The sequence below is a fragment of the Lolium rigidum genome, chromosome 4 (genome assembly GCF_022539505.1).
Source record: "Lolium rigidum isolate FL_2022 chromosome 4, APGP_CSIRO_Lrig_0.1, whole genome shotgun sequence".
NCBI lineage: Eukaryota > Viridiplantae > Streptophyta > Magnoliopsida > Poales > Poaceae > Lolium > Lolium rigidum.
In genome coordinates this window covers 223,194,970-223,207,261 of record NC_061511.1, presented here as the reverse complement: position 1 = coordinate 223,207,261, position 12,292 = coordinate 223,194,970, and the positions used below count along the sequence as shown (strand labels likewise).

At 43.1% G+C, this 12,292-nt stretch overlaps 1 protein-coding gene across 1 annotated transcript; it reads left to right on the top strand.

Moving 5' to 3' along the window:
- The first annotated feature begins 2,038 nt into the window (after positions 1-2,038).
- Positions 2,039-10,533, top strand: LOC124707136 (guanylate-binding protein 2). Its single transcript, XM_047238800.1, has 14 exons — positions 2,039-2,311; positions 3,338-3,499; positions 4,889-4,954; positions 5,124-5,267; positions 5,429-5,542; positions 5,657-5,758; positions 6,159-6,344; positions 7,049-7,138; positions 7,215-7,349; positions 7,888-8,010; positions 8,128-8,213; positions 8,469-9,081; positions 9,177-9,254; positions 9,337-10,533. The coding sequence occupies exons 1-14, from the start codon at positions 2,054-2,056 to the stop codon at positions 10,375-10,377; spliced, it is 3,198 nt and encodes a 1,065-aa protein (XP_047094756.1). The 5' UTR covers positions 2,039-2,053; the 3' UTR covers positions 10,378-10,533.
- The last annotated feature ends 1,759 nt before the right edge of the window (positions 10,534-12,292 follow it).

Sequence of the window (12,292 nt, the reverse complement as noted above, 5' to 3'; positions counted from 1 at the left end):
GGATAACTTCGGAGTGCCTGGAGCCGTCGTAGCAGAGTCCAACTCAAATGTCGGTTCTCTCTCCGCGGCTCCCCATAAAAACCCGTGAACCTCTATGGAGTCAAATCTCCCTCCGTTGGTGTCACTATCGCGTCAATATGGTTAAGATTGTAGCTCTTTACATCTACAACCACATCCAATGACCAAAAAATCCCGATGCCGCCACTTCGGCCATCACTGCCAACTGCAAAACCTCCGCTCATACCGAGTCTGCCCGCTAGCTTCTCTACTCTTTGCTTGCTTATCTTTGTCTCCATAACGAAGACAATTTTGGGACCAAACTGCTTCACAATGCTGCGAAGCTCGCAAATGGCCGCGAGGTTCCCAATCCCCCGGCCATTCCAGCTTAGGTAACTCATTGCGACTGGCGCAGCTGCTTTGCAGCTGTCGCCGAGTTTTCAGAGTCCGAAGGGTTTCCTTTCGGCTTTTTTGCCTCAGGGCTGGGTGCTTCTTCCCGTGTTCGTGGATCTTCTGTCGAGTCTCGCTTTGCCCCAGCCGCATTTGGATCAAAGACGACTAGCTGGCCGTCAACATCCATTCCCCCACCATTAACGATTTCAGTCGGTTGCATATTCAGGAGGCAATATACTTGCATGTTCATCGGTCCACCCCTGTTCCTGCCACCGCCACGCCCTCTACCAGAGCCAACTCCCCATCCCCCCTGAACTCCCTGGTTGGGAGGAGGGACATGTGGTCCCTGTTCAGCATTACCAGTTGATCGACTATCCCTAGAGCCCATGTTATTGTTCCAGGAACTCGTAAACTGTCTCTTGGTCTTGACATCGTCTGGAGTTCGGAGAGAAGAACTATAAGGCCAACGTCCTTGTTCATCACGTTCACCTGGGTTGGGACAGAAGATATCCGCGTGTCCGATCAAGCCACAAGCGAAACAAAAATATGGTAGACATACTCAAGCTCATACCAGTCGCAAGACTCCCTCCTTGAGGAATCTATAGCTATGCAACGACGCAGTGGAACATCAACCTTAATCCAAACCCGCGCCCTCAAGAAACCACCAGAAGTGAGCCCTTGTTGATTCACGTCCACACGCACAACATCATCACTGATTCCATTTGCAATCCTTGCACCCCATGTAGGATTTAGCAGATTGAAAGGCAGGTTCAGAACCCGTACCCAAATCAGCAGCTTATCAAAACGAATCTCAGCAGGCCTTTGGCAATCCACAAAATTGACAAGGATACAAGCTTGCTTTGAGACCGTCCATGGCGAGCCCTCCCAGACTCGATCGCGATCACGCTCCGTCACAAATTTTGCAACAAACATGTTGGTACCTCCGTCCCGGAACAGCAGTCCCTTAGGATTCCCCCACGCCGGCCTTAAGATCGCCGAGATAGTATTGATATGGAACACCTTCCTGGACAGTACTTTCCCTGCCAAGGACCATGAGGGTGTGGAACCTTCCTCACGATCATCAATGACCAGTTTTTTGGACTTGGCCTCGGTGAGTTTCAGCCGGCCAATCTTCTCGTCGATCGTCTCCTCCAACGCTGGTTCCTTCCCCGCTCTGTGACCCCCCTGATCGGCAGCTCGTCCCGCCATCGGCAGGACGCCCACAACGGACTTGGGAAGAGCAGATGGATGATTTGCCCCGGCGGCGGCCGCCGTGCGCTTTCAGGTTTCACTGGAAACCCTAATCGCCTAGGAGTCGCCTAGGAGTCGCAATTGGACTTGGACCTATTAGAACGATAGTCATCAGCAAACCTAAGGGAGCATCCATTCACCACTGACCGAAAGATATTTTGAAAAGGAGTACCCTAAAAACAAAACTTACTTTGTGGAGTGCACCGACCAAATGGGCCAAACCGACCAAGCTCCAGCGCAACGCGCAATGCATCCAGCCCAAAAGGCAAACCGCCACGTCGCTTCCAACGCAGCGCTCTTCATCGAACCCTTCCGTCCTCCACGGTTCCCCATCTCCGCTCCGCCTTCTTTTTTCGAAACGAAAAGGTAGTGCGACACAGAGGAAACCCGTGCCGCCGGCGGCGAAGACGCGATGCTCCATCGGCTGGGCCTGCGCGGGAGCCCCAGCGCCCCCGCCGACGGGGCCTCCCCCTCCGCGGCGCCCGCCGGGAACGGCGGCGGCGCCGCGGGGGCCCTGGGCCGGCCGCTGCGGCTGGTCTACTGCGACGACAAGGGCAAGTTCGTCATGGACCCGGAGGCCGTCGCCGCGCTGCAGCTCGTCAAGGGCCCCGTCGGGGTGGTCTCCGTCTGCGGCCGCGCGCGCCAGGGCAAGAGCTTCGTGCTCAACCAGGTACCCACCGCGCGCGCGCTTTTCCCCTTCACCCTTTTCGGGGTTTCACGGCAATGTCCGTCTAGGGTTTCGGCGCTGCTTCCGCCGTTCGGTAGATCGGTCTGTTTGACACCAGCGTGAGGATATTTGGAAGATGGAAGGGGTATATTAGCAACACAAGTTGCGGTTCGGGTGAATTTTAGGTTTTAGGGTTTAGTTACTCTTGGAATTGGAGCACTCGCTCGCGATTCCGTTGGATTTTTTTTTACCGTGAGCTCGCTTTTTTAGACTGAAGGATTTGGGAGTTAGAACTCAGACTGCAGATCTAGCAACGCCATTCGTCGGGGTCGATATATATAACGTTTATTTAATGATGAATATTTGTTGTCCTTTTGTATATTAGAGGAGACGTGTTAGTATTTGTTACTTCAGTAGTAAACCAGTGCTTCAAACATTGTTTATTGAGCGGCAGTTCTGACTCTTGGTTGCCTCGTTTGATGTTTATAAAATTTGTAACCATCGTCTGGCATTGCCGTGAAAGATTGGTTGACTCCAAATACAGTGATCACCATCTTCGCGAAGCCATTATTACTTTTGTTGGGTGTATCTGGCCATAACCACAAAACTTTAGGTGCTAAAACACCAGGTTGTGTGTAAGTTTTATGCTTCTATTGCAGAGTACATATATGGCATACTTGATCTGGACGCCGTAACAGAGTTTGACACAGATACATAACAGACACAATAAAGCACACTGCTAAACATAGTGAAATTGCTGGGTCATCGCATTGAATCAAAACTATCCACTTAAAGTTTAATCAGTTCCATCAGAAGGATCTTATATTCAAACCCTTATCCTACTAATCCATTAAACTATGTCAGAATGTTTTTTCTTGGATGTCTGGCTGTCTTTGGAACTTGATTTATAACTACAATTTTCAATCGTTCCTTTCTGTTTAATTTGCTGAATAGTTTTCCTTTGCTGCGTTCTTTTCTACTCCGTTCTCCATTTTAGCATCAGGCATAAACTATGACTTCCATATGCAGCTTCTAGGGCGAACCAGTGGCTTTCAAGTTGCATCAACACATCGACCTTGCACCAAGGGACTTTGGATGTGGAGTGCGCCTTTGAAGAGGACTGGTCTTGATGGAACTGAATACAATCTTGTCTTGTTGGACACTGAAGGAATCGATGCTTACGACCAAACGGTATGTCATGTAGCTCAACTTCAAAATTGACTCATTTTTCATTATGACAATCTCATTGTCGGGCAGTGGGCTGAATGACACTGGAAAATGCCATTGTTTATTTGGGGCCACATATATTTGAGTGAGTAGTTGAATTTTGATATGGTGATGGTCAAAAGATTGGTACTTAAAACATTTCTAGGTTTTCCTTTATTGCCATGATCTTGACAATGATGTGGAGGGATATGCAAATTTCTCGTACCAATCCTATCCATTCTAACTTTGTCCATACAAATAGTCTCTCTCTGAAACTTCCACGTAGTTTTTTTCACCTGGCTCTGCTAAGAAGTTAGTTGTTTTCAATTGATATATGCGCTGAACCAGGGAGAGACAGCACCATTAAGTGGAATGCTGCTTTCTGTTGATAATATCATGTATATGTTTTTAAATCTGCCGTTTGTTATCCAGTACCCACATCCAAACCCATACCCACCCAGTTTGGGTAGGGTATAAGAAAAAATTGTCCATCATATTCTGGGTACGGGGAGGATAATTGCCCATTACGTGGAACATAACCTTCCTGCCCAATCTCTCCGTTCTCATTTTTAGCTTGCAAGCCGTATGGCTCGGTGCCGCCCGACCAACGTCCGTGAGCACGTTCCAGACAGTAGCTCTTGGCCTAGCTCGAATATGCAGGGTACTTCCAACGTGGACTATTCTGTCTATTCGGCATGATGTCCGCATACCAGAGCTTCTATTCCGCGCAGATACACACGTATGCAAGCTAGCTACATCGATCTGATCGATTGAGCTATACTAGCATGCATGCACGTATTCATACAGACCTGGTACATACTCATTTGCTGGCTCCTCTTCATCCATGGATTTACCCATACCATTGGATAATACCCACTTGTTTTGGGTAATCTGAAATTATATGGGTATGGGTAAATTTGGGTTTGGGTTTTGGTTAACTGCCACTCTCCCCAACGGCAGCTTTATGTGTCTTCCACGGTTCCACCACATTTAAATTCACCATTAGACTGTATTCTGTAGTGATTTCTTATAACTTTTACCTTGTGAGATGATCAGTACTCTGAGTTAGTTTATAATACCTCTTCTCTGAATGTTGCTATTTGCTCAAAGATAGGTTGCTAATTAATAATAGTTTTTTTGCATTTCATTTAAGCTATCAAAGGTCATAACTCCAAATACCCGGATTTGTTTCTTTTTTTCCTGTTTCCCACTATTAGATAGTGGGCATGTTTCCTAATTGTAAATTTGAGGAATGTTTGTTTTCGTTTATTTTTCTTATGCGGGATTTTTGATGGTTGCTTTTGTGCACTGTAATATAATTTCCTTCCGCCTTCTGTCCTATCGTCTCATCTTCACTGTTTTCTTTTTTGACAGGGCACCTATAGTATCCAAATATTTTCGTTGGCTGTTCTATTATCAAGCATGTTTATATACAACCAGGTATATTTCTTAACCAATGACTGAGCTTTGTGCAATGCTTTCGATCGAGGGCCTGCTAGGCTAATGTTCAAAAAGCTTTTATATCATACTGAGGATGCTGATCAGTAAGCTGATTTTTTTTTGTCACATAATCTAACCTGGTTTCCTGAAATCTTGTTGCTCTTTCCAGATGGGAGGGATAGACGAAGCCTCAATTGACCGTCTTTCACTTGTCACAGAAATGACAAAGCATATACGGGTTAGGGCCTCAGGTGGAAGGTCCACTGCCTCTGAACTTGGGCATTTCTCACCTGTCTTTGTTTGGCTGCTGAGGGTACGATATTTGGTTTATTTTGTCGTACTAAAGACTGTCTGCAGTCTTCATTATTTGTTTTAACACAAATGCTCTACCAAACATTTCTGATGTTTGACTATGACCTGCATTTCCTGTGATACATTTTGATAAACTCTGTTATGCTGGTTTGGTACATACAGGACTTCTACTTGGATCTTACAGAAGACAACAGGAAAATTACGCCGAGAGATTACCTTGAACTTGCTCTGAGGCCTGTTCAAGGTGGTGCAAGAGATGTATCTGCTAAGAACGCGGTATGGTAGCAGGGTTTTCTTCAATTGCTTAAGTAAATTAGCATACATGCTGTTGTGATGTATCTTAAATGTCTTACAGATACTGATGCATCTTCTTTTTAACATATCTGAAAGATACGGGACTCGATCCGTGCTCTTTTCCCAGACAGGGAATGCTTTACACTCGTGCGACCTGTGAACAATGAGAAAGATCTCCAGCGCCTTGATCAACTTCCTGTAAGTTTTAGTCCTTTCAACTGTAATGAGTAACGTAGTTATGGTACAGCCATCTCTGCAAGAAGCAGAATTTGTATAACACTGTTTAGTTAGAATCGTAATTTTGTCAAGCTTTGCTTATTCTCTATTATTGGCTTAGCAATAACACGTCTTGTAAAACTAGGACTGTTACTCATGTTGGCGTATAGACTATGAGAGCTTATTAGTTTAGAGTAATAATTGATGCTGGAAGATTGTTTGGTACAAACTTTATGCTTCTACTCTTTTGTGCACTAAAATTATAGTACGTACGCAACATTTTCTTTTTTTTTCTAGGTGGTTGATGTTGATGCTGCTCTCATTTTTGTACTATTTATTTTGACCTCTTTGTGAATGCTTAGTTTGTCTCCCCTGTTTGCAGTTGAGTACATTTCGTCCAGAGTTCACATCTGGCCTGGATGCTTTCACAAAATTTGTGTTTGATCGAACAAGACCTAAACAGCTTGGAGCTAGTACCATGACAGGCCCAATCCTTGCTGGATTGACACAATCATTTCTTGATGCCATCAATACTGGTGCAGTGCCTACAATATCTTCGTCATGGCAGGTATGCCCAAATTGATGATGCACTTATGATATATGTCTTATCTTGATCTTTTTGTATAAATTACACACCCAACTGTTGGTGTTGCTAGCTTAGTTACGAAATTTGTATTTAGAAACTAGCATAATTCTTCAATTTATTCATCTGAACTGTTCTGAACTTTTTTTTTGGCCCATTCCAATTTATAACCATTTGAAGAGTTTAAACTGTTGTAGAACTCCTCTGTAGCAGGTAATCTTTGCAGCAAGTGGTATTTGCTATATGTGCGTTATTTTTTTGCGTTATTATTAATATTCTTGAGTGATTATGATTTTTATATATGGCATGCTGTGGATTAATCACTTACCTTACATAATTTCTTAGTGGAGTAAGCAAATTCAAGATATAACATAGAGAATGAAGGGCCAGCTTTCTTTGTGAAATAGAGTCAGACTCAACTATTGAATTGAACTTTCAACAATGAAAGCACTGTTTGAATTTTTATGAAAATGAGATGCACGTAAACATATGACACGGCAATAGTTGCTGTGGGCAACTACAGCTGTTATAGCTTAATGGAGCTACCGATTTATTGCTCTTATCATTTTTTTTTGTAGCTGATCTACTGCTCTATCATTGTTGCCTTTCCAGTGTGTACTATTATATCATTATTTGGGTATCCGGTTTCTGTTAGGGAGGAAATCATCTCATAGTTTTTGGTTGTGCAGAGTGTGGAGGAAACAGAATGCCGTAGGGCGTATGATTCTGCTGTGGATATTTACAATTCTTCTTTCAACCGCAAAAAAACAGCAGAAGAGGTAATATTACAAATAAGCAACATGCATTTTATTCTTTCACTTTTTGGGAGGTTTCTGATAGGTTCAGTTTTGGCAGGATGCTTTGAGAGAAGCACATGAAAGTGCAATGAATAAGGCTATTAGTGCTTTTAACGCCTCTGCTGTTGGTGCTGGGTCAGCTCGTTCGAAATTTGAGAAGCTTCTCCAGACGTCTCTAAGAAAGAGTTTTGAGGTGACCGTCGTTCCTCAACTTTTTTCCGTACGCAGAGACTTGTCATGGGTTCCACTATCAGTTGATTGTCGCTCCTCCTCTACTACTTCAATTGCACATGCCTGCTATTGTTGGACTTTCTCATGAACTTTCTGGCTGTCCATGCGTGCTACGTAGTAGTTGTTAAAGTACACCCTCCTATAATGTAAGCAGTTTTAGAATTTCTGTCTTGAGACATTTTTATGTTCGACCATTGTTATAAAAGAATTACCAGCGTGAACCATATCAGATTGACATCACTAGATTTCAGAATATCTAAATATCTAATATTTTTTGTTTGAAATGACATGTTTTTTTTGTTAAGAAAACGTAGTGACATTGCGTTTCTTTTCATTGCAAACAAGAGTGAAATAACATGTTTTAAAAGGGTTATGCCCAATTTTTTATTTACTTTGATGAATGTGGACCGTGACCATGTCCGAAACTACTTATATTGTGAATGAGATATTGCAATAGTACGAAAGTGCCAGCAGGCTAAATGGTTATGATATGAATGCAGGATTTCAAAAGGAATACTTTTCTGGAGGCTGACTTGCAATGTTCGAGTAGAATACAGAGCATGGAGTCAAAAGTACGGGCAGCATGTAACCGTCCCGACTCAAAGTTGGATGATGTGGTCAGGGTAAGATGGTTATAAGCTTTTGCTTAGATGCAGTCACACAACTCACTGAAATGATGTATTCAATATTAACTTAAAATTCAATAGTACTGACATGTATTTTGTGTTGATATAATGCAGCTCCTTGATGGCCTCCTCGCAGAGTATGAGTCTACTTCTTATGGGCCCAAGAAATGGGCAAAGCTTGCTTCGTTTCTGCATCAGTGGTAAGCACCTCTTCATTCTTCAACGTTTATTTATGTGGCATAATATGTCATAATGTGTCATCAATTAACTTCGAATTTTTGCGGTTCAAGCTGGTTGCATGATGTCATGGCTTTTACAAATAGCTGTAGGAACTAAATCGATCTTTTGTTATCATCCTTACAATCTGTATGCTATTGAACCTTAACCATACCTTCATTTTAATTTGTATGTGACTTCACCAAAGCTTTGTTATATATGCTGATTAATTTCTGCAGTTTGGCGGGGCCCGTACTAGACCTGTTCAAAAAACAACTGGAGCGTATAGATGCTGAAAGGAACGCCCTGAGACTGAAATGCAGTTCAAGCGATGATAAGTTAGCATTACTCACGAAGCAGCTTGAGGCAAGTGAGACGCACAGAGCTCAGTATTTAAGGCGATATGAGGAATCTGTTAATGATAAGCAGAAACTTTCAAAGGATTACTCTGTTAGAATGGCTGAACTTCAGAACAAGGGTAGCAAGTTGGAAGAACGTTGTATGAGCTTGTCTTCTGCTCTTGAACAAGCAAAACGAGAGTCTGTTGATTGGAAGAGCAAATATGATCGCAACATTTTACAGCAGAAGGCAGATGAAAGCAAGTTAAAGTCTCAAATTGCTTCTCTTGAGTCTAGGACGAATATCAGTGAGGGCAGATTATCTGCTATACGGGAGCAGGCCGAGTCTGCTCAAGAGGAAGCTGCAGAGTGGAAACGTAAATATGAATTTGCTTCCAATGAGGCTAAAACAGCTCTTCAGAAAGCAGCTGTTGCCCAAGAACGCACAAACATGAAAGTGCAAGAAAGGGAAGATGCACTGAGGGCAGAACTTGCTAATCAACTGCACGAAAAGGTAAATCCTTTCTCCTGATCCTCACAGTTGCGTCTACCTTTTAGGTCTAACAGGTGCCTGTTTCCTTACATTTGTCTCTACTGTTTGATCATCAGGAGGAAGAAATAGCAAGGTTAAATGCAAAAATTAACCAAACTGAAGTTAATGCTACAAGTTTGACCTCGAGGCTTCAGGTACCACTCTTTGCCCCTTCCTCCCTCCCTCCCACCCTCATATGTGATAATAACAGTTCATCTCTATGATGACCAAATCCAGGTTACTGAAGGAAAGCTGAAGATTTACGAGTCAGAGTCGGTGGCTCTGAAGGGCGAGATCAGATTATTGACTGATAATTTGGAGTCTATTAAAACTGAAGCTCAATCACATGCGAAGGAAGTTAAGATCCTTGAACAAGAAAAGAATCATCTTCAAGAGAAGTTCCTATCAGAGTGCAAAAAGTTCGACGAGGCAGACAGGAGGTGCAAGGAAGCTGAAAGGGAGGCTAAACGAGCAGTAGAATTGGCTGACTTAGCTCGTGTAGAAGCTGCTGCTGCACAGAGAGATAAGGGCGAAGCACAACGACTAGCAATGGAGAGAATGGCCAAAATAGAAAGAATGGAGAGACAGGTCGAAAGTCTAGAAAGAGAGAAAAATAAGATGTTGGAAGAAATGGAGCAACTTCGTCAGTCTGAGTTGGATGCTATATCCAAGGTCACAATGCTTGATGAAAGGGTTGATGAGAGGGAAAAGCAGATCGGGGAGATGCTGCAACAGAATAATCAGCAGAGATCTAGCACGGTCCAAGTGCTTGAGAGTTTGCTGGAAACAGAACGTGAAGCTTGTGCTGAAGCCAACAAGAGGGCTGAGGCCTTGTCACTGCAGCTGCAAGCAACTCAAGGCAAGCTGGATATGCTCCAGCAGGAGCTGACATCTGTTCGACTCAATGAAACTGCACTTGATAGCAAGGTTAAGGCCTCTTACTCAAGGCGCACGAGGGGCGAAGCTACCGAGTCTGTCCATTATATGGATGTCGATGATGACAACTCCGGGAGGCGAAGGAAAAGATCGAAGAGCACAACAAGCCCGTTTAAGAACAATCACACGGAGGATGGTGGATCTGTATTTTTCGGAGAAGATAATGACAATGGGAGCCAGCAGGTGGAGGAGACAGAGACTGAAGATTACACCAAGTTCACTGTGCTGAAACTGAAGCAGGAGCTCACCAAGCAAGGGTTTGGTGCCCAGTTGCTGCAGTTGAAGAATCCCAACAAGAAGGAAATTGTCGCCTTGTATGAGAAGCATGTCGTTGGCTCTTAACTGCTTCTTTAACATTATGTAATAGTAGTAACTCCTCGTGTGTTAATTCTAGATTTCTTAGTAAGGTTCGGTGTTGATGACACGATTTGAAATGTGAAACACAAGGAATGTAACACTCGTTTGTTTGTGCGCTTGTTAACTTGGTTTGTGGAAACTTGTACTGCCGTATCTTGCACATTTGCCTTGCAAGTGTTTTAACATTTCATAAAATGACTGCACAGATCCGCCAGCAGGTTGTATCTTTTTTACTCTTTGCTAGAAAGCTCACGTAATACACCTCGACCTCCCAGCACAACATGAAGCTTATTAATAGGATTATGCGGCAATATGACAATATCATTTCTCCAGCCAGACATGTACTTTGGCAGCTCACGAGCAACAAATAGACCAAGGCACCTTATTCAGTCTGAAACGAATCTTAACAGTGCTAACGATCGGATCATCCGTTCCCTTGCTTAAGGCGCGAGTTATTAGTTATTACTACTTCAACATGGAGAGTAAAACAGATGGGTTTCTTGCACAGCCGGAGCAAAGGGTTCATCCACGGGTTGGATCATCTATCCTGGTAGAACTGGCGGTGCGTCCACTGCTGGTCGAGCCAGATCCCAGGAAAATTGGGGTTTATGCTTGCAGATAGCTGCCGATGCACATGCGAATAATATGCAGCACTGTAATAATATATTGATAAAAGAAAACAGAGTCTGCAAAAGGAAGACATTAGAATACCCAAAATTAGCAACCATAAAATAAATCAGTAGGATGAATTTGGCTACCATCGAAACATAAGAACAAGTCAACTTCATACCAACAAATATTTTGGGCCAAACTCGTGCTATTATTATTGGAACTTACATAGAGATAAGCTAGTGGAAAAGATATTGTCTGCATCAGTATCTTATTTCATTCGAATATCACTGAACTCACTTCATATTGTAGTAACAAACATGATTACTAAGCATTCTCTTATTCATGTGATTCCACTGCTGATTCATACGGGCAGTTGGGGTTGCAGATTGGGCAATATTCTTGGCAGTCTTTCTTGGGATTCTTGGTACGCCAACAGCCCAACACGGCATGTCTGGCAGTGAGACACAGCAATAGCACTCTTCCGTGAAGCCTTCACTTTTGTCATTGCAATCCCTTGGGATACACCATCTCGTAGCAATTCTGCTGTCATCCAGTGAGGAACCCACGATAGTAGCATTAACATGACTGTCTTGGTAGTTTCTTCTAGTCTCAGGACGACCTATCATATAATGAAATTAACATTACATGTTAGGCAACATTTGTTTTAAGAAAATAAACTAGCTGCAAGAATAGATATGCAATATGATAATGATGGAATGCTTACATTGTCCAAGCAGCACAAGGCAAACGATGAACAAGACAGTAATCACGTGCACAAGGCTGCTCCTTTTCATGTTCGATCTTCAACTCCGGAACGATCTAATGAAGTTCACCAGAGAAGGGTCATTTTCGGATGAACTATAAGAGAGAGAGAGAGAGGTAGAGTTAGATATATATCCTACATTACATGTCACACCTACAAGATGAAACGATGTCTGTACGAGCAGATCACACAAAGATAGTACTCATATCGATTATGCGAGAACATCAAACATATGCATTATGTGAGATGCTCCTAATTATATGTGAACTGCACAATGAGAACATTACACAGATATGCATTATGTGAGATACTCCTGATTATGAATGCGTACACGGCAAGATTTGATACGGTGCCATGCACCAAGTTATATTTTATTGACCTAGCAATCAGTTCATTTATGGGATTAGTTACTCTATGCATCAGGCGAGGTATCCATATGCGCGCAATGTGTCAGGTTAGTCAAATCTGGAGATTAACCGATGAGATAAGTCACCATTCACAAAAGAAGAGTAAAATATGTGTAAA